Source organism: Mirounga leonina, unplaced genomic scaffold (assembly GCF_011800145.1).
Source record: "Mirounga leonina isolate KUSES-001 unplaced genomic scaffold, KU_Mleo_1.0 Mir_125, whole genome shotgun sequence".
In the NCBI taxonomy this organism is placed as follows: domain Eukaryota; kingdom Metazoa; phylum Chordata; class Mammalia; order Carnivora; family Phocidae; genus Mirounga; species Mirounga leonina.
In genome coordinates this window covers 73397208-73423455 of record NW_023270305.1, presented here as the reverse complement: position 1 = coordinate 73423455, position 26248 = coordinate 73397208, and the positions used below count along the sequence as shown (strand labels likewise).

General features: G+C 42.9%; 1 protein-coding gene across 1 annotated transcript; it reads right to left on the bottom strand.

Annotated features, from left to right (window-relative positions):
- Positions 1–220: 220 nt before the first annotated feature.
- Positions 221–26074, bottom strand: IL18RAP (interleukin 18 receptor accessory protein). Its single transcript, XM_035001857.1, has 10 exons — positions 25724–26074; positions 23123–23423; positions 22837–23026; positions 14014–14164; positions 9941–10006; positions 8140–8263; positions 5931–6082; positions 4667–4804; positions 1885–2058; positions 221–1154 (listed from the first exon to the last, which is right to left on the bottom strand). The coding sequence occupies exons 1-10, from the start codon at positions 25791–25793 to the stop codon at positions 739–741; spliced, it is 1782 nt and encodes a 593-aa protein (XP_034857748.1). The 5' UTR covers positions 25794–26074; the 3' UTR covers positions 221–738.
- Positions 26075–26248: the final 174 nt, after the last annotated feature.

The window sequence follows — 26248 nt, the reverse complement described above, 5'->3', positions numbered from 1 at the left end:
CCAGTGGCCCAGAGTAAGGTTGTGTATGTCATGTCCTACCCAATGGCCAAGGGGACAAGGAGGAGCTGAAGTTAGCCCTACTCTGCTCCCCTAGCCTTGTGTCTGGCACAAGGCTTCCCCCCTTTCCGGCCCCCCGTGCCCCACCCCCCACAGGAAAGCCTCCTCCTCTATTTCATCTGCTCAGAGAGGACACTGCCCTCAAGGACAGAGTAGAGATTGACGGTGGCCCTGTCTGCCCCTTGTCCCCCCTGGTTTCTGCCTTTCCCACTTACTTTCTGTGCTCCAGAGTTAATGGGTGAACATGGAGTAAGTATTGTTGTTGTTGTTGTTTACAGAGAAGCTTTAGGCAAAGTTTAAATCAGTCACTTCGAATAAAATAATATTTATTTGATTGCAAATACATATAAATTTATATGTATAATAAATAGCAGACATGGTAGTCGATAGCCACAAAGCAAAAGTGACTCTATCTGCCAATTCTGCTCAGACCGCTCGGAAAGTCTGAGGCTCATTGTGTGTTGAATGTGTGTGAGCATCCGGAGAATTTACTCTCCCTCCGTCCAGAGGCTATCAGAGGCTCTACCAGAGCTTCAGGGTCATTCTAGGGCCTGTCAGGCTTGCTCAGGGTCGACAAAACACTTCCCATCTTATAGCAACTCGATCCGTGCCGTGTGGATCTCCACTCACATCCACATCTCTACTCACCAGGGGCGGGGAGGAGGTGGTTCAGGGTCCGCTTCACCGTTCCCTAGGCTGGGAGCTCCTCCCAGTGGTTTCTGTTTTACTGAGTCGTTTCCAGTGAAACAATTCGGGGATACTTCTGAGATGGTTCCACCGCAATTCTTTAGAGGTTTTCACTGGCATATGGTAGCGCATCTGAGTCCAGAACCTGGAATTGGGAGGGACTGATTTTAAGTTTCTCCAAGTGACTGTGGGCAAAACCCGGAGAGCTCTTTTCACAAGATGAGGTAGAGACTCTGGCTCTTGGAAGGAGCAGAACTTAATTAAAATTAGTTTCAGTGTTTGATCATCCAAGGCCAGATTCACTGCGGCTTGTAGTTCAAAGATACTAGGTCCATTGACATAGTTGGGGCTCAGGATAAATATTCCTCTTCGACTTTTCTTAATCACGTCCACAATGTCTTCGGCATACACTGGAAATAAAGAATTTAAGGAACTGTTATTGCTAAACCTGGAGTCTCAATAACCCCGAATCTCCGAATCTCCCAGATCTACCCAGAGGGTTCCTTGCAAAGGCACTCTTGGGGAAGGAGGAAGGGAAGCATGTTCGCTATGCTGCTTTTGCTGTTATCAACGCTCCTGACAGGTGAAGATATACTCTGGTGTCCGGTGACTCCCAACTTCACATTCCTCTCTTTGTGTTCCGTGTCCTCAAACTCTCAATTCCTCTAGGAGCCCAGCTTGTTGGCACAAGGCAGGCTGGGATAACAGTGGGGCATGGAATGCCCCAGGCTCCCTGGTGAGGTGCCTGGGGCAGGGGAAGGGGGGGACAGAATGAGATCTGCACATTTGATGAGTGGCCATTGTGCCCGGCCTTATCCAATGCTGAGGGGTGGGGCCACCTGTTTGGGATGACAGAGATGACTTCCTACGGAGGAGCCAGGAATCCTATCTTTGTTCAGGAAGGCCTGCCTAGGGCCTAATAATTTTTTTCTGAAGATGGATTTTTTTTTTTTTTTTTTGGATGACAGAACATGTCTCTGCAGCACATATTCTCCTGTGCTGTGGTCCAACATATTCTAAGCTCATGGAACTTTCCAGAAGAGGTATATCCCAACAGAAGGAATGACGGGAAAGCCCAGAGAGTGCTTGTATTCAACTGTCCTTTTTGTTCTAGATCTTCTCTTGGCATGCAGGACCTACCTCCTCCGGGGGCCACATCTCTTTCGAGCAAACACAAGTTGTATCCGTATTTGTTTTCCAAAACTTCAGGGAATAGATTCAGAGCCAGGTATTCCTCACTCGGAGATAAAGCGGCCTCACTCTCAAAAGAGCTCCGTTTCGCATAGGATACGAAAGCATCAAATACCTTTTTATCTGAGGAAGAGAAACAATAAAAAAAAAAAAGTCAACCATTTACACATGTTTTACATACATGGGCCTTGTATCCTACGACATATGGGCAAGAATTAAGTGTTGGGCTCCTTACTGCATTGATTTAACAATAAAAAGCAGCAGCTGTGTCCATTTCAGAATCACACTGCTAAGTGGTGTCGACCGTCCAACCGGATTCAAATTCTAATTTATGACGCACTCCTGCCTTTTCACTGAGGTCAGATCAAACAGCTGTGACTTCTGTGATTAAATCACACATACCCGGGGGTTCTTCTGAGTTTTCTTTGCACTGCGCTGTTGCTATCTCCTGCGTTACACATCAAAGAAGAGTCTGTTCCATCAAAGCGTGGTAACATCCAGAGAGCAAAGCATTGCCAAGACCCAGCACCTTGCAGAGGATAAAGTTGACGGCGCATGTACCTATATTAGAATCGCCATGTGTAAAATGCTGTAATAAGAACTCCCTGGTGGACAGTTTTCAGGGTTGCGTGATACAATGTATATAAAGTGCGTGGTGTCTGGCTCACAGCAGGCTCACAAGATAAATATCTTTTTCCCCTGATTTCTGGATGGGAAATCATATTTATGAAGCTCATCTCAGGCTATTCGTAAAGTCTCATGTGCCTCTGTTGAGCGGATGATTACAAATGCACATTGAGTACTGGGATGTGCTACATAACTAGCCAAGCAAGACAGGAGAGAATCTCAAAAGTTAACTCATGGACATTGGCATCCGGACATACCCGAGTCATATTCCAGTCCTTTGCACAATGACTGGCAAATAGCAGTGTTACAATAGCAAGCAAGAGCCCAGGGGGCTAATGCAATCGGCACTAGAGTTGCTGAACGTGGACATAAGGAGAGGCCCTGGTGGATGGAAATGCCAGCAGTAGAAAAAAGAAGAGGGAGCGGGGGAGGTCCAGGAGACAAGAAAGGGGGATGCCGAAGAATCGAGGCCCGGGAGGCTCAAGTGCAAAGTTCCTCACTGCCCCGGTGGGAAGGAGGAGGCTCGTGGGGCACGGCCAGCAGGGAAGGGCTATGTGGTTTAAATGTGTGACACACACCCTAGTTACCTCCATTCCTTCCATATCCCTGTGAAACTCCAGCGAGCTTGGCTTTTTCTATAATCTGGAAACATTAAATTTCTTTGGTAATAAAATTAGCCAGTGGGAGTATTAGAACTCTCCTAGGTCCTTTGCAACTCCGCCCGTCTATGTCTCTCCAAAATTTCGGATATTCAGCATTAACTTCACAGGAAACAGACATTTTGCTATAAAACACTAGATTGGCCACAGAAGAGCACCGAATCACTGTGCTTTAAAACCAGGTTCTGCCTCCTCATCAGGTTACTGTCTGTGCAAAGTAAAAAGAGCGATTTAAAAGTTTCACGGTTGATTGGCTCGTCTGTACAAGCTCTAGAATCTTAAGATAAATATCATTTCAGTAAAAAAACAAAAAAGCGTAAGTCATCTAGGGGAATGATTATGACATTGGTTAAATCACTTGCTCAACTCGTAAAAGCTAAGAAGCTAATTTAAAGAAATAAATCTAAAAAAACACTCTTGGCTTAAGGACTGCTTGCATGAATTCTCAATTATTAGTCTAAAGAAAGATACGATTGACTTGTCCTTTTCCTATAGATCTGACAGCTCCTCACTGTGTTCCCAGTGTGGGGCAAGCACTGGCGTGGGAAGTAATTAGCCCCGGAATCCGGCAGAAGGGATCCTGCCCTCTCCAAGCAGAACTGCAAACTTTCTCATCTTAGGGACCTCCGGGGCTAGAAAAACACTCAAACCAGCTCTTCTATTCTAAAGAAGCAAACACCAATAAGCACTATGATCCCATCTCCTGCGGAAGTGGGCAGATAACTTCATTCATTGTAATAGTACTTGGATTTTATAGAATTTCAACACTTTTCAAACACTGCCACCATCTTCAAAGCCCCTCGTTTTATAGATGAGACTAACCGAGGTAATAGCTTATGGGGGCTCTAAGCCAAACCGCCTGGGTCCAAATCCTCAAGTCTAGCACTATCTTGCAGTTCAGTTTTGGGCCCATGACTTCATGTCCCTCTGCCAGGTTTGCAGGATCGCTGTGACAGTTGAAGCCGTTAATACACCTGACTCGCATGCCCTCAGTACTCAAGAGATAATAACAGTTGGCTTCTACTGAGTGTTTGCTACGTGCTAGATGCTGTTCTAAATGATTAATATGTCCTAACTCAATGAGTCCTCAGAGCATTCGTTGTGATTGTGATTACAATCCCATTTTACAGGGGAGGAAACTAAGGAGACGTTACGTCATTTGTCATATTGCATTAGGTTGGTGAACAGCAAGATTATGTTCGAGCCCAACATGCTCTATCTACAACAGCATCGTCGGTCAGCAAGATTCCGGGTAAATGGACTGAAAAAAAGTTGTTTATCCACTTGCTCCTAGCTCTCCCAGGTGTGAAGCCACCAGACCTGGAAGAAGGTCTCAAAGGCTGAGGGGCATGACTTTCTCCAACAGGGAACAGCCATTTCTTGAGTTTCTTCCTCGAAGTCAGTTCTGAGAGGAAAATTCAGAGGCAAGTTGGGGGTCACCTTACCCCCGAGCGTCTCATCCTTGCTCCAGTAGGTTCGGTACAGCAGGACTATTTCAATCCGGTACATGTAGAGCAGAACAGCTACCATCAGCACGCCTGCCAGGGTCATGACGGTGCCAAGCAGGATGTATATGAACAATGCTGGGGGAAAGATGGCAGCCATGAGCAAATGCACAGACAGCTTTCCTGGGACAAGACTACAGTCCAACCAACGCTGTGGGCCCACCCAGCACCTTTTCGGACCCTATTATTTTTATCAAAAGCACTTCTCTCGGAAGCATTCTCTTGAATCTGGAAATACATACAATTACGTCTTGTGGGAACTGTCTGACAATGAATTGGAGACAGTTCACGGGAACCGGCCATTCCTGATTGGGGTGGTCAGGGAAACTGATCATGGCCACTTTTAGTTATTTTTCCCCCATAAACCTCCACACCACCCATTTGCATCCCTCTCATTGTATATTATAAATTATTTTCATGCACTATCATCACCAGTAAAGTCTAAACTTCCTGAGGCCAGGAGCAATGCGTGGCTTGGTTCTGTACCCTCCACGGTACCTAACACATGAGACCTTCCACACACCTCTCCTGACAGGAGCCCCATTACAGAGCATCCACTATGGCCAAGCACAAATTTTGTCTCACGTAAGCCTCAGTAGCATTCAAAACTTGCTTGTTCTTGTAATCACTTATTAATTGAATGAATGATATCAAGCTCATCATTGAGTGTCTTCTTAAAGAAATTTCAAAACTATTCTTTACGAGGAATTTCCACTCCACCTTTAAAAGGCTGTGATCTGTGATATTACACATACCACCCTGAGCAATGAGCAAGAGGACTCTTCTCTCCATTCTGCAATACCCGACCATCATGTTCTCTGGATTGAGAAGCCAGGAAAAGAAAACCCTGAAAAGAAGCTAGGTCCTAGCACAATACCTGTTACACAGGACATGCCCTTTAGGTATTTGTAGAATGAATAAATGAGTGAGTGAATGAATGAATGAATGAATGAATGGCTTATCCAACACAGCACCCATACACAGGGTATTAGTTAAGAGGACCAGTTCTGGATCACTGATATGAAACTTAATAGTGATGTGCCCTTGGTCAAAGTATTAAATGGTTTAATACAAGCAAAGTGCATAGTGTCCGGCATCTAACAAATGTTAATTGCTATCATCATCATTACAATTCTTAAGGAAAATGCCTCTCCTCTCAGATAAAAGCAGTTGTGTGCATGACGTGGCAACATTCCAGGCTTACCTCCTTTTTTTTCTTTCAGTCGGATGGACTGGGTAGTGTTCCCGATGGAGTTCTGGGCAAAGCAGATAAGCTTCCTGCGAAGCTCCCTCTGAGTAACTTCTTTCAAGTGGATAACGCGGGCAATGACTTTATCCTTTTTGGTGGATTTAACACTAGGAAAGAAGAATGAATACTTTACTCAGTCAGTAGCATGCACTGACCACCTTTTGCAGTATTTGGAATTCATATTAGCAGCCAACAGTTAAGCTTTCAGAAGAGCTAGGGGAGTGTCCAGAAGAAGTTGAGATTGACCATCTTATGATGGGGGCCCATTTTTTGATTATTGAATCTGCTAGGCATCATTTTATGCATTTACACCAGAATTTAATTTATGGTGAGTCTCATCTGCCTTCATTACTCTAAGCATTCCCCTTGAAAACAGACAATAACAATAATTTAAGAATAATATTGACTAGTGGCTCAGTTCCACCAAGGGCTTACCATGTATCTGTGCTCACTCTTTTGAACACCTACTGTGGGCTATGGAGTCTCCTGCATGCCTCACCTCACAGGAGTCCCTAAGAGGTAAGAGTATGATCATCCTGACTTGGCCAGCAACGCAGACCAGGCACAGAAGGTAGGTGGCAGTCCAAGGTCACTCTGCTTGGAAGTGACAGCCTGAATCCTGGCCCTATGCCATTCTGCCCCATCCAGCGAGTTGTAAGTCTCAGTATTTATTCACTATTTGGGTTCTCTAAAGTTGCCGATCTACAGTCTGTCTTTACATGAAGGAATATTATCTAGATGGACGGTGTTTTAGGCCGTGTTGCTTGGAGCCTACAATACCAACTCATATTCACTGAATGCTTCCTACTGGCCGGGGACCATGATGAGCATGTCACCTCTACAGAATCAGCTCCCTACAGGGACCTTGCAAAGTGGACATAAGTGTCCATAGATTACAGGTGGTGGGATGTCTTGCAGGGGTCAAGGGTCACATTGCCAACAGGTGGAAAACAGAGATTCAAACCCAAGGGCTTGTGTGACTTCCCTTGTCTTAGAAGTTCTTGCTAAATTCTATTACTGTTATCAAAATTTGTTCTTTTTGTAGTAATGCATACTTTTCAAGATAGTACATTTGTTCATGGAAATGTTTTAAGAATCAGAAGGAAGAGCTTAATACATACACTATTACTTTGGAACAGATTTTGGAAAAACAAGGAACTCTATTTCTTAGTGACAGCCCTGACCAATTGGATCCAAACCCTCAATCCTTCCAGGGACCAGAGTCCAGCTTCATGAGGCATTGGTTAGCTCTGAATAGCTAGAGTTTTCCTTTCTCTTGAGCTAAAATGTCTTCCCAGTAAATTCTGTCCACTAATCGGGGTTCTGTGCTCCAGAGGGGAACAAACTAAGTCTAGTTTCCATAAAACGTAATTGCTTCCAAGGACTTCAAGACAGATATGTCACCTCGGCCTCTCCTTTTCCATTTGGATTGCTTCAACTATTCATCGCTTCACATATTTTTGGTTAGACTCATTAATGTGCGTTTTCCTCTGGGTGCATTCCAGATTGTTCATGACTGAAGATTTGGAACCCTGAACTCACCACTACTCTAAATGGATGGCACTGGGAAAAATGGGGTTGGGAGGGTAAGCATTCTTTCCCTTTAGTTGGATGTGCTACTTCTATTCAGGCAGCCTGGGTCGGTATGCCTGTCTGCTTGTCAGCTTGATGTTTAAAGCAGCCCCATCAAACTGTTGATACAAACTGAGCTTCACAACAACTTAAATATTTTATGGCCTGTCAGAAAGGGCTGTTTAAAATGAACCTGCCCTGGGTGCCTGGGTGGCTCAGATGGTTAAGCGTCTGCCTTCGGCTCAGGTCATGATCCCAGGGTCCTGGGATCGAGTCCCACATCGGGCTCCCGGCTCAGCAGGGAGCCTGCTTCTCCCTCTGACCCTCTCCCCTCTCATGCTGTTTCTCTCTCGCTCGCTCTCTAAAAAATAAATAAAATCTTTTAAAAAAATAAATAAATAAATAAAAATAAAATAAAATGAACCTGCCCTCTGCATTTCCATGCTCTTCTCGTCACCGCTAGTTGGCGCTAGTGGCCACACTGTGAACTGGGCCTGTTGGCTCGCCTCTGGGTGCACATTTTTAAGGTTTCCAAAGGTGAAAGCATTTAGTGTGGGTGACAAAGAATATCATCTGCTAATTTCCTTCTTACCCGATCTCTTCAGATGTTGGGAATTCCCACTCCTGGTCAGAATCTTTAACGTACCATTTTACTACAGGCATAAAGTTCTTTTGGTAGCCAAATCGTGCTGTGCAGTTTAGAGTTAAAGGCTTTCCTGAAAATGAAGGCGACACAGAAGATAGGAAGTCCGTGAGAACACTTCATCCTGTGCAGGAGGAAGACTCCCCCCGCCAAGACCGTTCATGACTGCCATCACGTTTGCAGGTAAAAAACAGGTGTGCCAGAAAATAACCGAACATCTAGCTGTCTCTCATCTGGAAACAAGTAAGACCAGGTCTGTTTGTCTCCAGTGGGCAATATTTATATCTCAAACCTGCGACTATATGGTCATAGCACTAAGAATTCTGATGTGGTTTGAGGATAGACACCAGGAAAATGAGGAGTCCCCTCAGTGACCAGCCTGCTCTTCCAACGCTGCTGTTGAGTAGAAGGTGTGTCAATAAAGAACATTTTACTGCTGACCAATATTTGCATATTAAATTAAAATTGTGAGGTTACTCTAATGTAGTTTAAAGAAGAAATTATTTAGATATTCAGCAGTTTCCTGAGCAACGCACTACTGTGGGGATGCAAATTATCACACTGTCCTCTTTCTACCCATTTTTTCCATAAGGGGTATCCAGATATACTCTGCCTCAAACTCAAATTTTCACCTTTAAAAAAATCGTCTTTGCACCTTAATACTGTCCCTCTGCCCTGTAATTCTTTAAAAGTCACTGAAACCATATGTAGCTTGGCTATTTTTGAATTATTAATTTTTTTTTTCCTTTCCTCCTTCCTTGCATTCTTGTGATGCTGCTGGTTTTGCAAATTCTATTTCCGTAATCAGGACACACTGATACCGCCATCTAGCGGTCTTTTACCATAGTATCTATTTTGACATTTCTGTAATTCTAAATATTTTAGCATTTAAAGGAGCACTTATTTTATTGGAACAACCAGCACTTGGTTTTAAATAGAGCAGTTCTTATTTTACTGTGTGGGAAAATGTAGATGTTATTGAAGTTGATAAAATACAAGGAGACCAAGAGGAAAGTCACTCTGCAGCTCTACCCAAAAGACACTAGTTGGGAATATGAGTTGCTTGAGCAGGGGATGTAGTTCCTCTACAATTATCTTAAAGACCACACCAAACACCATGTTTGCAAAGATTCATGCTATTCATATTGGTAAATTGGTTAAATTTACAGACTTCACCAATGGACCTAATATACATAACCAGCTATTTCTGTGATGAGTAAGGAAGAATCTAAAATCTATTGATCATGTCCACTGCACCAGTCACCTAACGAACGTTATCCTACATTTCTCGATGCATCCAGATGAGGTCAGTTTTCTTCTGTCTGTTTACAGATTTAAAACCTGAAGCTTAGAAAGAATAAGTAACTGAAGCTAAGAAAGAATAAATAACTTATGATCTTAAGATCACAAAAGTAGCCAGTGGCTGAGCTAAGATTCACACTCAATTCTGTTTGACTTAAAATCCCAAGCTTTGGGATGCCTGGGCGACTCAGTCGTTAAGCGTCTGCCTTTGGCTCAGGTCATGATCCCAGGGTCCTGGGATCGAGCCCCGCATCGGGCTCCCTGCTCAGCGGGGAGCCTGCTTATCCTTCTGTCTGCTGCTCCCCCTGCTTGTGCTCTCTCTCTCTCTCTGACAAATAAATAAAATACTTAAAAAAAAAAAATCCCGAGGTTCTTTTCTTTACATCACACTTAGACTTACTCCCAGAAGCACAATGTCATTCAAGGGTGATAACACAACCCACCTTACCAAGTTCTACTTCCAGTGTGTCCTCGATGGGATCCAGAATATCTGGTTTGTGATTAGTGTCTTTCACTAAAAGATGAAAATAGAAATTATTATGTGCATTGGGAAATCTGAAAGCCTGCTTGCTGAAGATGTGTGTACAAAGGGGCACTTTGAAGGGATCTCAATGCTTTGGAGCTTTCTCTTCAATTTTGATTCATATTCTATAAAGCTAGGAACTTAGGTTTCCATGTGAAAAACAAGCCTCCAAAAATGACCATGATATCAGGTCGTAGGTGCTAGCAAAACATTAGTCCCTGATAAACCCTTATCCACCTGGGTGCATTTTCTTCTGCACCAGCCCTGCTCAACCACTGCAGACCTGAGCCCCCATTCCTGTCTTCTCCTACAAGATTGCTTTTTAGCCCCATCTGGCTGAGTAATCCAGAAGAAGAACACACCTGAGAAAATGCCCACATCAGCCAGACTGGAGTCCACCCCGTCCATCACTAAGATCGTGGTTTATTTCAAAATAAAGGTGAGTCCGGCCCTCCATTACTCGTTTACCCCTCAACTTCCTGCCCTGAACTGTCAAATAGGGCTCCGTGGTCAAACTTCCTCCTGACTATATCCCATCTCCTGATAAAGGGAAATTCATCGCCTCTGCTCTGGACATTGTCCTCTTACTTCTCAGGGACCTCCTTCCCTCAAAGATTCCATCTCTCCCCTGTATATTTCCCTCTCTCTCTTTCTCTTTCTCTCTCTCTCTCCTCTCCGCTCCCCCCACCCCACTTCTTCCCATTGGCACTTATCCATGCTCAGTCTCTCCATCTTAAAAGAGAGAAAAATCCCTGCACCTCACTTCCTTGCTGCACTCATTCTCCTTCCTTCGCAGCCACATTCTTGAAACAGTCCTATATGCTCATCTCCATTCTCTCACATTCTTTGTAGTTCGAGTCCTGCCCCCATCACTCCACAGACACTGCTTTGTCTAAAGACCCCAGTGACCTCCTGGGACCTAAATCCACTGGGCACAACTGAGTTTTTCTTCAGCTTTATTTCCCTACAGCCTTGGACACTGTCAGGCACCATCTCTTGGAACCCTCTCGTCTTTTGGTTCCCTGCTCCCCTACTCTCTTGTTCACCTTCTGCCTCTCTGCTCACTTCCCGATGTGTTTGGGGGCCCCGCTTTCTCTGTGCTTCTTGTGAATATCGGTTTTCTTCCTTGTTCTCTGCTGTGGTGCGATTCACTCTCTAGGCTTCTTCCCTACGAAAGCTCTTGAACCTTGAAATGATCTCTCCCCCTCATCATCAATTTCACTTCCTTTACAGGTCTTCTCCCCACCCTTCTACCGGTACCCACTCGCTTATGTAAATAATGACTGCCGTCTTCCCAAACCCAATGATGAGTTCTCAAGCATCACTCCCTCTGCCCAGAGATACTTTAGTCACTTGCCCTGGGACAGTTTCCCTCTGTTCCCACACCCTTGCTCTACCCCCTCTGGGGATCCTCCTTTTCCTCCTAACCTCTCCAAGTATTGTAGTGCTCCAGACCTCAGTTCCAGACCCTCTTCTCTCTATACTCACTCCCTAGGTGACCTCATGCAGTCCCTTTGCTTTAGATACCATGTTGACCACCTTCACCTTTCATCTCCAGCCCTAACATCTCCAGACTGGTTTATCCAAATTCCTCCTTGTCATTGTGATTTGGATCATTAAAAGTCCTTTTAAACCCAATCCTTCATTTCTTCCTTAGACCTCTTCTTTTTCAGCCTTTTCTTGTTTCATGAAATGGTGTCACCGTTGACCACGTTAACAAAAACATTTTTTTGCCAGAAAAAAAAACATCCTTCATTTCCCTCTTCACACATTAAATCCATCATCACGTTCTGTTGATACACAAATAAAGCTGTTTCTCATCACCTTTGCTAAGTCTAGGCAGTGAACAACCAGGGGCATCTTTTAAGAATATGCATCAAACCTGCTGTGCTCCCCCTTTTGTGCCCTACGTCAGCTCTTATCTATGCCATGCGATGCTATCTTCCATCAGTATCTAACAGAAAGTCCACCTAAAACCCAACTCTCTTGTCCTGGATCCCTCCTTTTCCCTCTTCCTCACCGCCAGTTCCCAGATCCTTTCGGATGTACTCCCTCCATATTTCCTGAGTCTGTCCACTTCTGTCCATCCCCACTGCAGCTCCTAGTTCAGGCTACCATCAGCAATTGCTCTCTCCATTCTTGCTCCCCACAAATCCATTTTCTACACAGCAGATGTAATGATCTATCTCAAATACAAATCTATTCATGACACTCTCCTACTTAGAACCCTCAATAGCTCCCCACTGTTCCTTAAATAAAGTTCGAAGGCGCTAAAACAGTGCGATGTCAGTCCTGCTTCCAGACATTCACTCTCAATGGACCTTCTTTTTCTTCCCGGACTGTGCGTGCCCTCTCTTATCTCCCAGACATTGATGGTGCTGCTCCCTCTGCCTGGAATGGCATCTTGACCACCTTCATTGCTCTGGTTTGGGCTCACCCCTCAGTTCTCAATTGGACATGGTGCGTCCAGGTTTGGGTTTGGGTTTGGTGGACCTCCCACATGTCCCCTTTCTCGCCACTCATCGAAATGTATTATGATGGCCTGTGTACCCCACAAAGTGGGAAGTTCTGGGTGGCCACAGAAAGTTTCCAGGAGCTCATTCTTACAGCCTTAACACTAATCCCAGTGCCCGACATGTATTAGATATGCAACAAATATCTGTGTAAAAATGAATATATGAAAGAATGAATGAGTGAGTGAGGAAGACAGGAATGCTTGATTAAAAGAGAGGTAACAGATTTTATAAGGCATCCCTTGGGAGAAAGAGAAAAGCAGATTCTGCCCCTGAAAATTTGATGGGCTGAGTTATCATGCCTGACATACCGTGGAAGGGGCAAGGGGTACAAGTGGGATACTTGCATTCTAACTTCTCCTCCAAGGAACAATCTAATATAAATGTAAATTGCTGAGATCCAGGAAGGAGGCAGAAGTGGTTAACTTGGCCTCAGGGTGTTTAATGTAATTTGTATTTACACTAAAAGAAGAGGAGGTAAAAATAATCAATGTATTTACTAAGAGCTAAGTCAACCGTTCTGTAGCTCTTTAATACAAAGCATGAATGACCAACCCTTTTGTGTTTTGACAAAAGCCATGCTTAAATTAATTGCAGCGTACAATTTATTCATGTGGGCACTTGTAAATCTAGTAAGAACGACCCAATGGAAAGATTGGGCCAAAAATAGACAGATCATAGAAGAGTAAACCCAACAGACCAATAAACATATAACAAGATATTAAACTGCATTTGTACTCACGGAAATGTAAATCGGGACTTAAAAAAAGAAAGAGAGGGAGAGAGATCTCACTTGACACCAATCAAAAAACCTGATGACACCAAACATTATTTGGGAATAATGGGAATCTGTTCCTTGCCGAGGGGGGTGTAAATTGGCAAAACGATACCTTAGAATAATACCATGGGTTTTTAACACAAAACACATTTTATAACATAAAACAATGTTCCATTTTATTAATGTCTACATATGTTTGTAGAAAAGCATAACGACATAAATGAAAGAAGATAAGCTACAAGATTGGACTATTGCTGGGAAGGGAAGGAGCAGGAAGAGATAGGAGCATAGGCCTCAAGCTGTCCCTGCAATGTTTCGTTTCTTTAAAGAAAAAGCAAGATTTTAAGCATGTGGAAAGACATTAACATGTATTAAAGCTGGGGATAGGTTCATGGTGCCATTTATTGCTGTGTGTGAAATATTTCATATAATTTTTTAACTTATTACAAAAACAAACCAGGGATTGATCAATGCAGGGAAAACCCAACTTGCGACAATTTGAATGTGATCCGGAACTAGGCCTTTCCCAGGGATGGAATCTAGGTTAATGGGAAATTAACGTCTTTGTGCTTTTAAGGCTTCACATGACTATCTTTTTTTTTTTTTTTTTTTTCCCAAAAGGAAGCCAGGACTAAGCCGAAGGAAGGTAACTTTAATTGGGTAATGGAGCTTCAAATCCCAGATCTGGAAACAAAAATCTCACTTACCAATGGTTGTCACTTGAACAACAGCTCTGACTGTCCACTCACTTGTGTTATCCGACTCAGTGTAATCACATACGTACGTGCCATCCTGTTCTTCGAAAACTTCATCCACCAGGATTGAGTTGCTCTTTTCTTTAAGGAGTAGCTTTCCATTCTAATCCAAGGGACAAGAAAAATAAATAACCTTCTTTAACCAGAAAATTGTTATTACTACTAGTCATAACAACAGAAAAACTTCACAAATGAGAGCATCACACAAGCTATGAAGAGCTTCTGTCCAGAAATTGTATTTGTAAGATTCTGATTTGTTCATGAGGGGCATTTTCAAATACAATGACATTATCTGTTGAGATCGAGGCACCAAATCTGACTGATCCACAAAGAGTTGTTTAGCCTCGTATTTCCCAAAGCATGACTCAGGCCTCTGAGACTATTCTAGAAAACTCATAGTGCTTTAAGGAGCTGATATCTCAATGAATTTTTTTTAAAACCATGTATATTTATATTTATGGAAATTGGCACAGGTTTTTTGTGTGTATGGGGCTAATATAAAGTTTTGTCTCTAAATAAATTCAACTCAAAAAAGGTGAAATTTAAATTAAAAATATTAAGTAAAGGGTGCCTGGGTGGCTCAGTCAGTTAAGCGTCTGCCTTTGGCTCAGGTCATGATCCCAGGGTCCTGGGATCAAGCCCCGCATCGGGCTCCCTGCTCAGCGGGAAGCCTGCTTCTCCCTCTCCCACTCCCCCTGCTTGTGTTCTCTCTCTGTCAAATAAATAAATAAATAAAATCTTTAAAAAATATTAAGTAAACAACTAAACAGGTGTACATAGATATGACAAAGAATGACTAATGAGTGAGAAACAATGAACTTATGGAAGACACAAACTCAAGTGGAAACTAAAATGCAATAATGAGCACTTCTCTCCCTTATTTAGGATATCCATCATGGATGCTAAGGTCTAAAGTTCTCCCCTGGCTGAACTTACCATTCCTTCCTGCTCTCATTTCCTGCTACTGCCTCCCCACCCACTTGCCATTCCCTAAATAACCATGTTCTTTCTCTATTCATGTGTCCGTACATCTCTCCCACTACTTTCCCCACCACTGGATAGGCTGCAGCTCAGTCTTTAACTCCAACTCAAGAGGTAACTCTCACAGAGGGAGTGACCAGGCACTCTCCCAGCAAAACCAGTCCCTGCATGCTCCCAGACCTCCACGACTGCCCAGAGCCCTCTGATCGTAATTTATGTATACAGTTACCTCTTTCTATGTCGTTGTTGAGATAGCCATTGTGCCAAGACACATAGCTGCTCCTAGACACACTGGCAGGAATAAACACAGATCCCTCCCATCAGAGGATATGGAGTCATGACTCCCTTCTGAGACTGAGAGAGTGCTCAGTCTAAGAAGGCAGGCCCCGAGCAGTAAGCCAGTCTGATGCACTTGGGCAGCCTTGGCTTGGTTCACAGGAAGCAGGGATGCTCCCTCCAGGCTAATCAGAGTCTTGAGTAATATGTAGGAATCACTCCATTGAAGGTAAGTTCCATCCTGGAAACATCTGAAATGGAGCATGGATATAGGAAATAAGGCCACGGTGAAGAGGCTGGCGTGCATAGATGGACTTGGTCTTTGTGTCTCTAGTATATGGCAAGCAAGCTAGCAAGAGTAAGCTCTTTGTAAATGATGAGTGAATAAAGTATGCATAACTGAAAAGTTTTGAAGCCTAAGACTCATGTAATCACCTTTGTATCACTAGGGGCTAGGACATAGTAAGGGCTCGATAAATATCTGTTGAATGGTTGAGTTTCACTGTACCAATAATTCTGTAGCCCCTAACTTCCATGTAGCACATGGCCTTCCAATCTCCAACAAATAGCCCTCAGTGCATCTCTCACCACAGCAGTCAAAAACAAAGAGATAAGTAACAAAAATAACAAAATAATAAGTATTTTTTACCTATACAGATTATAAAATTCTTTCTCATGTATTATCCCATATGATTCACTCAAAGGATTCTCTGAATTGGATTGCACAGACTCTACAAGAAGACTGAGGTTTTGGAGTTCATGTGTTGCCCTGTATCACAGAGCTAGCAACTGAGAGGACCGAGGGTCAACATGAATTTTTCTGACTCTTGAGCTTCATGTTCTCATTGAGGAATTTCCCTTCTACTTCCCATGCTAACTCATAGGAGCAGGGATTCCCCTACTCCAAGTCTCTGGTGTGGTTCCTGTGGCCCAAGAAGGGACTTCCAGTAGGTTGGCAAGGAGCCTAAGGGGAGGGTCAGAGCAGGTCAGAGAGGGGCAGCCACAGGCAGGAAGTAGAAGAAGGCAAATAAGTGGGGCAGACAATGTTAAATATCAATCAGCTGATCTCAAGGGTCAAGGACCCTTCAAAAGAAGAGTCAGAGCATGGGGTAAAATTCAGAGATAAAACTCTAGAGAATACAATAATCACATACAAAGAGCAGAAATTGAAGCAGAAGTGTGTCGTGAATCACCCAAGAAAGTAATGGGGAGAGGACGGAGAGTCATGACTGAGACCTCAGTTGAGCCACAGTGAGGATGGGTCAAAACAAAGTGGACTTGACTTTTTTTTTCATAAAAACATAAGTACAGGCGCGCCTGGGTGGCTCAGTTGGTTAAGCATCTGCCTTCGGCTCAGGTCATGATCTCAGGGTTCTGGGATCGAGTCTCGAGTCAGGCCCCCTGCTCAGCAGGGAGTCTGCTTCTCCCTCTCCCTCAGCCCCTCCCTCAGCCCCTCCTCCCGCCCCTGCTCGTGTGCTCTCTCTCTCTCTCAAATAAATGAAATCTTAAATAAAAATTAAAAAGGTATGACTTCATATGTATTCTTAAGACTTAATGAGATGGAACTAAAAGGAAACATCAAAGAAAAGAGGTAAGGGAGAGGGCATTTGTGTAAAGAATGATGGGAAACCCATTCTGGTAAGATGATTACAAATGATTCCAGTAGGAAAGAGAGGTGCTAACGGGGCTGTTTTGCTCAGCTGTGAAACAGTCTTGAACAAAATATGGAAGGAGGAACATCTCAATGTGAACCTGTATGAATAATGTCAGTAAGTCCTAGACAGAACAGAGATATGCAGAAAAGAGGAAGACACTAAAATGGGACTTTTAAAGGAATGTGTGCAGCAAGAAGAACAAAGAAAATGTATTCTAGGAGGAGCAGTTATTGAAATACTACCCTCTATTGTCATCAAGCTCTAATACTACCAGCCAAGACACAGTGGAGCTCCTCCCAGGGCTTTTGTTACCTAGTCTGGGAGGACTCCTAACATGGACATCTTAAGCCCTGCCCTCCCTGATGGACTTGACATTTCCATGTCTGTTTTAATGACACATTATGTCCAGATCTGTGTATGTGAGCTCTTATCATCCCTCATCGAATTCACTTTTACTTTCTCAACTTGCTAAATGTTGTGAACATTTTGAGCCAGAAAGACCCAAAACAGGAGTCATCTCTTTTATGTCCCCCAAAGTATTTCATCTTGTATTTTATTCCTTGAAGATATCACTAGCATCCACCAACTCCTTTCTGTCCCCACAGCTAGTTCCCTGGATCAGGATTCACACTTGTAAAGTTCAATCATACCAATAGGGACCCCCAATAACCATACCACATAACCAACTTACAGCCTTTGTTTTCAGCCCTAACCCTAAAACCTCTCAGGAACTCTCCACTCCCACCATGTTGAGCCACTCACCATTCACAGAATGTGCCCCTTGTGCTTCTGTTTTCTGTTGCCCATCTGCCTTTTCCTGCAGCTTCTGTCTCTTACTCTAATCATCAACCGACCACATTCTACTTAAACATAAATTTTGCACTCATATTTATCTTCTTTTTTTTTTTTTAAAGATTTTATTATTTATTTGACAGAGACACAGCGAGAGAGAGAACACAAACGGGCAGTGGGAGAGGGAGAAGCAGTCTTCCCGCCGAGCAGGAAGCCCGATGCGGGGCTCGATCCCAGGACCCTGGGATCATGACCTGAGCTGAAGGCAGACGTTTAATGCCTGAGCCACCCAGGTGCCCCTCGTATTTATCTTCTAAGTGGAAAAGGGTACATTATGAAAAATATAGACCGATGAGCTAGATGTTCATCTTTAGCCAAAGTCGTGAATGGATTATTGGACAGATGACTTATGAGCCCTTAAAAAAGAAAATGTATGATAAAATGAATAGACAAGAGGCTCAGAGGAATACAGGAATACAGTAGATGTTCTGTCTTCACTGTAGTGAGTCATTGGGAAAACATGTTGATGAGGTCTTTGTTAAGTAAAATAGATATACCTGGGCTGAATGAGTCACCATTTGGGTGCCCTTTTTAAGTTAATTGAGCAGGAATACTCCCCAAGTTGTGGATTAAGGGATCATGGGATCATGCTAGAGTCAATAGCTGACAGAACTGGCAGTTCAATGCCAGGCTGTTCAATATTTTTGCTAAGACCTATCATGCCTGCATCTCATCCTTAAGTCACACAAGTCTGGGAGTGGATGGCTTAATATGGTGGATTTCAAAATCAATTCCAACCTCTTGATGTGTAGAATGATGAGCTAAAACCAACAAAAATCAGAATTTAATTAGAATAAATGTAAAACCATGAATGTGGGTTACAAATTCTACTCTATTAGCAAAAGCTGAATTGGCTTGATCACTCTTCTTGTGAAAACAAACAAACAAAAAGAAACAAACAAAAAAACCTCTACCTACCAACTAAGAATGAATCAACCACATAATGGAGCCGCCCCAAAGCTGATGCAATCATAGACCGCATTGATATACTGCTCAGAACAAGGAAGAAAACAGTTTCTCTGTTTTCACTATTGGTTAGGCAACCTGTGGGTTATAGCATTGTACAGACGTTAGGAAGTTGTGCAGGATTATGAGCACTCTGAAATTGCTCAGTGAGAACAACCGAATGGGCCAATGTACCGACCTTGAGAATGTTTTTCAGAAATCAAATTGAAATGATCTTTCCTTCTTCTGTACTTGGAACCACACTGATCTTTGGTTGAGCCAGTCTCACCAACTCACCAGGTGTCTGGGTCACTAGGCTCACAGAATACCAGAAAGGACTAGTGACCGTGAGAAAAGGAGGCCACGGAGAAGTGCGAAGGAGAAGCGGCAGGTCTGAGTGCATACATTCCATGGAACGCAGGGCTCAGAGGAGATGCATCAGCCACGTCAGCATCGTGGTCAGTGAGTGTGGCATATGCATGAGACTGTCTTAAGCCACCAGTGGAAAGGTTGCTTGGGGCACAAATCTAACTGACAAGAGGTCACAGCAGTGTCGCTGATAACTGTGTCTCAATGCCATCGTGGAAGGACCTCTCCCGCTGCCCTGTTATAATTTTGCCCATGTCAAAGGTTTGCTTAGCGAGAGAATGTAAAACGCCCTCTCATTAAATGTAATTCTCATTTATTTATTTATTTATTTTTTAAAGATTTCATTTAATTATTTGTCAGCACGCGAGAGAGACAGAGACAGAGAAAGCACAAGCAGGGGGAACGGCAGGCAGAGGGAGAAGCAGGATCCCCGCCCAGCAAGGAGCCCAATGCGGGACTCGATCCCAGGACCCTGGGATCATGACCTGAGCCAAATGCAGGCACCCAACCGCCGGAGCCACCCAGGTGTCCCTGTAATTCTCATTTATTTAAAAGTCTGTGTAGGCTATTTCTTTATTATATTTTTAGAAATTGGCAAAATATGGAGAAAATGTTCTTTGAGTAAAGAACAGATAATTCACTCTAATTCTGACTTCTTGGCCATTTAATATTTCAAATAAAAATCTCCAAGCCTCTGCATGGAGCACTGGGTGTTATATGCAAACAATGAATCATGGAACACGACATCAAAAACTAATGATGTAATTAACATAACATAATAAAATAAAATAAATAAATAAATAAATAAATAAATAAATAAATAAATAAGAATCTCCAAGCCTAAATTTTTTGACGTGTCTATTAAAAATCTTCCAAAAGCCCCCAGAGCCTCGAGCCCCTGGATTTATTTCAGTGGGATATTCTATACATCTGGCAGAGGAGTCCCTGGTCGGGAGTTTCATCTGAATACATCTGCTTAGCCAGTGTTAGCCTCTGCCGTCTATTCTGAGATGGCTTAGGCATGACCCACCCACCACCCGAGTACCGGAGAGCACTGGGTATTATTTGCTGCCTAATGTCACGACTTCTAGTGATACACTCCTTCCGTGAGGTCTGTGACTTCTCAGGTTACTGCACGCATGTATGTGTGCATATATGTGTGTGTGCAGGTGTGTGTATATGCACATGCAAACATACATGCAATTGGGAAACATAACTTGAATGATAACCTATCCAAGTCTGCATCAGAAAGTACAATTTTATTTTATTTTTTAATATTTATTTACTTGAGAGAGAGAGTGAGCGAGAGAGTATGAGATGGGAGAGGGGCAAAGGGAGAGGGAGAGGCAGACTCCCTGCTGAGCAGGGAGCCTGATGCGGGGCTCGATCTCAGGACCCTGGGATCATGACCTGAGCCGAAGGCAGATGCTTAACTGACTGAGCCACCCAGGCGCCCCTAGAAAGTACAATTTTATTTATTTATTTATTTATTTTTAAAGATTTTATTTATTTATTTGACAGAGAGAGAGACAGCGAGAGAGGGAACACAATCAGGGAGAGTGGGAGAGGGAGACCAGGCTTCCCACGGAGCAGGGAGCCTGATGCGGGGCTCGATCCCAGGACCCCGGGATCATGACCTAGCCGAAGGCAGACGTTTAACGACTGAGCCACCCAGGTGCCCCGAAAGTACAATTTTAACAAGAGCCATTGTTTGCCCACTTTTAGGACAGATGCTTATTCACCACTAAAAACAGGCTGACCTTTGCAGTCAAGACCCCAGAGCCTCCTTCTGTGAATGTCATACACTGTTAGGGTTTAGTTTACAAGAGCAATATATATGCAGAAAGCTGACAACTATTGTGTGGCTTCTGTTTACCTGAGCGTGAAAATAGCCTTCATTTCAGGGATATAATCATTGAAAATTTAAATGCATTTTGATCTGAAATGGCTGGGGGCAAGCCTGCCTTACTGGCCTAAGAACAGCCTCCGTTGACATAGCAGGATATCTGTCATCCCAGACCACAAATATTTTTGAACCAAAGGAAGTTTTGTTCTTACGAGAACTGAAAATAAGGGCGCCTGGGTGACTCAGTCATTAAGCGTCTGCCTTTGGCTCAGGTCATGATCCCAGGGTCCTCGGATCGAGTCCCGTGTGGGGCTCCCTGCTCAGCAGGGAGTCTGCCTCTCCCACTCCCTCTGCCCTTGTCCCTGTTTGTACCCTCTCTCTCTCTCTCTCTCTATCAAATAAATAAGTAAAATCTTTAATTAAAAAAAGGGAACTGAAAATAATGAACAGAATCATGGGCTTTTCTGGCTAACCTCATTTTAGAGGTTATGAAATTAATGTGTTTCTTAAGTTAGGATTTTATTGAGGCCAGCATTTTTTCAGTGTCACTTTAAAATACAAATGTGAGACCTACAGCACATCTCGTCACTTGTTCCCTCTGTACACTTATTTCTATAGCGGACATGATAACTCCCGTCTACCCATTGTCACCAAGCGTCAAGGTAATCAAGTGAGGAAATGGCTTCTCACACCACAGTGGTTGGACCACCATGGCTCTCTGATTGCTGAGTCTTGGACTGTGCAGGGCCACCAGCTAGATATGGGCCACTTGCGTGACTGATCAGTGGCAATTTAAAATGATATTTTCATATCAACAAACATGGTTTGAAGTCGAATTTAACGTTTTACATGACTTTTTACGGCAAAGTATTGGACTTCCAACAAGTATTACAAGTGTAGGAGGCAATTTAAGTTCTATTTTGTTTCCACCGCCCAGAGGTCAACTACCATGGGGCTATGTTGAAGGAGATGTTTATGTGGCATTTATATATCTGTTAGCACTTTGAAAAACTGTAAGACGCCATGGCAATGTGAAGTGTTTTTGTTATGAAGCTTACTCACATGTGGTTCATAACTCAAAATCATTAGGAAATTTGCCTCTTCCTTGCTCCCACCCCCTTTCCTCTTTACTGACTTCCCGCCCCCCGCCCCGCTCTCATCTGTGCAGGATACCTGTCACCTGGGCCACCTATGTTTGCCATAAATGTCCTCCCAGACGTGCTCTCTTTGGAAAGCATTCCAGTCTCTTATTTTGCTCATAAACCCTCCAGGCCTCATATGTTGGTGTCTCCTTTCCCCCAATAGTGCCCATTGCTTTCCAAAGACAATAGAAATGAATTCAGCTGGTCTTCTGCACTAGCGGATGTTCGTTAAGTTTATGTCTTACTTCATACGTAATGCACTTAACTTTTAGAAATTTTGCTAGCACTGATCAAAAAGACGGTTCTCGGGTGCCTGGGTGGCTCAGTTGGTTAAGCGACTGCCTTCAGCTCAGGTCATGATCCTGGAGTCCCGGGATCGAGTCCCGCATCGGGCTCCCTGCTCAGCTGGGGGTCTGCTTCTCCCTCTGACCCTCCCCCCTCTCATGCTCTCTCTATCTCAGTCTCTCTCTCAAATAAATAAATAAAATCTTAAAAAAAAAAAAAGACGGTTCTCCTACTTGCAATATCACACTCTGTGGCTCCCTGGGAGAAAGACCACTTTAGAAGGTCAGGTCTTCTTTATAGGCACAAGGTCAGTATTTGCGAAGCTCTAGGCCTCAGATTCTCAAACCCATGTTTCTATAAAGCCCCTATAGGATGTTACCATAAAAACCATACTTCACATCAGTTTTGGAGAAGTCATTCTTACCTGGTACCAGGTCACATTTGGACTTTGTGCGTCAATTTGGCAGTTGAAGCTAGGGCAATGAATATAGTCAATGCTACCAAGAAGAAGGTATTGCTCATGTGATACAGAGTTATTTGGTATACAGGATAGATTTGTCTTAGGCTTAACTTCTAAGATGGTCTTGACACAACAGGGCTCATCCCGAGGGCTCCTAGGAGAGTTAACAAGGTCCTGTGAACATAGATGTTATATCCAGGTAATATAGGATTTGGGAATGTTTTCATATAAGAATGCACTTGGGACGTACCTAATCCTGGGTCTACAGATATATGACCCAGCATTATGTATTCCTGTCGTCAAAAAGTGTAGGGTGCTCTTCTGGATGATGTGAGCAGAGTTGTTAGTTAGTTCCCGTAATGGATCTCCATTTTGAGGTTGTAAGTACCACTGGACATCAGGTAAGTCCTCATGACCACTGTAGGGCAAGTTTTCAGAGCCTTGGGTTGGTGAGAGTTGACTTCTGTGGCACGACTCCGTTAAGCCACAAAATAAGACAAACTGCTCACTCATTGAAGAATATTCCCAAAGCAGTTTCTTGGTGAAGCAATCTGAAAACCACAAGAAACAAAGCAACAGAGAGATGCATTAGAAGATGAAACTCTCCCTTGGCAATGAGTTTTTGGACATGACATCTAAAGCACAAGCAACCAAATAAAAAAGTGTTGGGTGCCTGGGTGGCTCAGTCGTTTAAGCGTCTGCCTTCAGCTCAGGTCATGATCTCAGGGTCCTGGGATCGAGTCCCACATCGGGCTCCCCATTCAGCAGGGAGTCTTCTTGTCCCTCCACCCCTCGCCCCCCACCCATGATCTCTCTCTCTCTCCCAAATAAATAAATAAAATCTTAAAAAAAATAAACAAGTAGAACTACATCAAACTAAAAAGCTTCTGCACAGCAAAAGAAATGATCAACGAAATGTAAAGATGATCTACAGAATGGGAAAAAATATTTTCAAACCATGTATCTAATAAAATATATGATTAACATCCAAAATACATAAAGAACACATACAACTCAAAAGCAAAATCAACAAATAAACAAGAACAAACAAACAAACAAAATCCCCCGAATAAGCCAATTAAAAATGGGCAATGAATCTGAATAAGCATTTTCCAAAGAACATATATAATTGAACCACAGGTACGTGAAAAGATGCCCAACATCACTAATCATTAAAGGACTGCAAATCAAAACCATAGTGAAATATCACCTCACACCTGGTAGGATGGCTTATCAACAAAAGACAAGAGATAAGAAATGCTGGCAAGGGGGTGGGGAAAGGGAACCCTTGGGCACTGTTGGGATTATAAATTGGTATATCCATTATGGAAAAACAGTATGGAGGCTCCTCAAATAAATGAAAAATAGAACTACCACATGATGCAGAAATTTCATTTCTGAGAATATATCTAAAGGAAATGAAAACACTATGTCGAAGAGATATTCTGCACCTCTATGTTCACACCAGCATTATTCACAATAGTCAAGATATGGAAATAACCTAAGTGTTCATCAACAGATGAATGAATAAAGAAGTTGGACACACACACGCGAATATTATTCAGCCATAAAAAAGGAGGAAATCCTGCCATTTGCAACAACATGGATGGACCTTGAGGGCATTATGCTAAGTGAAATGTCAGACGAAGAGACAAATACCATATGATGTCACTTATATGTGGAGTCTCAAAAAAAAAACAAACAAAAAAACAAAAAACAAACTTATAAACATAATAAAAATAGAGAAAGAAAGAAAAAGAAAGTGAAATTTAGTAACATTAAAAAAGAAAGAAAGAAAGAAAAGGGGAGCCTGGGTGGCTCAGTTGGTTAAGCAACTGCCTTTGGCTCAGGTCATGATCCTGGAGTCCTGAGATCGAGTCCCACATCAGGCTCCCTGCTCAGTGAGGAGTCTGCTTCTCCCTCTGACCCTCCCCCCCCATGCTCTCTCTCTCTCTCATTCTCTCTCTCTCAAATAAAAATAAATAAATAAAATCTTTTTTAAAAAAAGAAAGAAAAGAAACTGAACAAATAAAACTATCTAGTATTATTTTCAGTGTCCAACCATGAAAAAATAAAACAAATAATAGAAAAAAAAAGAGATCAGGTTTGTGGTTACCTGAGGCTGGGTGGGGAGTGGGGAAATTGGATAAGGTGGTCAAAAGGCACAAACTTCCAATTATAAGATACAGAAGTACTGGGAATGTACTGGAGAACACAATGACTATAGTTAACCTACTTACTGTATGATAGATCTGAATGTTGTTAAGAAAGTGGGTTCTAAGAGTTCTTATCACAACTAAAAAATGAGGAAGCTTCTTTTTTTTTTTGTCCTTTTTTTGGGGTAGCTATATGAGATAATGGATATTAACTAAGCTTACTGTAGTAATCATTTCACTCTACTTGTAAGTCAAATCATTTTGCTGTGCATCTTAAATTTGTGCCGTGCTGTCTGTCACTTACATCTCAACAAAAGTGGAGGAGAAAAAGATCAAACTCTAACTTACGTTTACAAAGAGCATATGATTTAATGAGGAATTAAGCTCCCTTGTCTGTCTTCTTCACTGTTTCCATTTAGAAGGTCATGTTTTAACTCCCTCCCAATGGACTTGAGCCTCATTCCTCTTCAGCTGCTCCCACTGAACACCCAGCTACCATAACTGGGCTCCTCATTGATGCTTGGTATCAGCAGAAAGCTGTTCACCCCAGTAATTTCTCTCTTCCTGCACCCATCTCAACAGTAGGAAGGAAATGCTCTGTATTAATAAGTCAAGCTGCTGATATATCAGATTATCTGTCACTTTAAACTCTGACCACAAGACTCACAATGTTAACATGAAAAGTGAAACCCTACCTGAAATAGTCATTCCTTTAATTCTCTCTCTTGTGACAAGCCAAAGAAATATCCAGCTCAAATAAAGCATTGTTCTCCCTGGGTCCTGTCATCACTTCAGTGAATTTGCTCTGTTGACAGGCTGCGGTACGTTGTGTTTCAGAGCTCCTCCCTGAGAATCGTCTTCATTTCTGGAAGTCAAGAAATGAGAAATGAAGAAATTAGAACCAGTGATCAAAATGTAAGTCACACAGGAAGCTTTGAAAGGGGCGGGTCCTACCCAAATGCACCTTCCCATGCCCACAATGGTATGTGTCATTTCTTCTACATCTATGGGAGGGAGAGTGTCTCAAGCTCATGGTAACCACTTGGACCTCTGCACTATACCGTGTGTTCTTTTGGTGCCATTTCTTCAAGGAATTCTTCTTTTTCTTCTTTTTTTCCTCTTAATGTTATCACCTAGCATGTATATTTCCATGAGTGATTTGGAAAAAGTTAAATGAAACTCTTCCTGAAAAGGTGACCCGAGTTGATTAAAAATGTCAG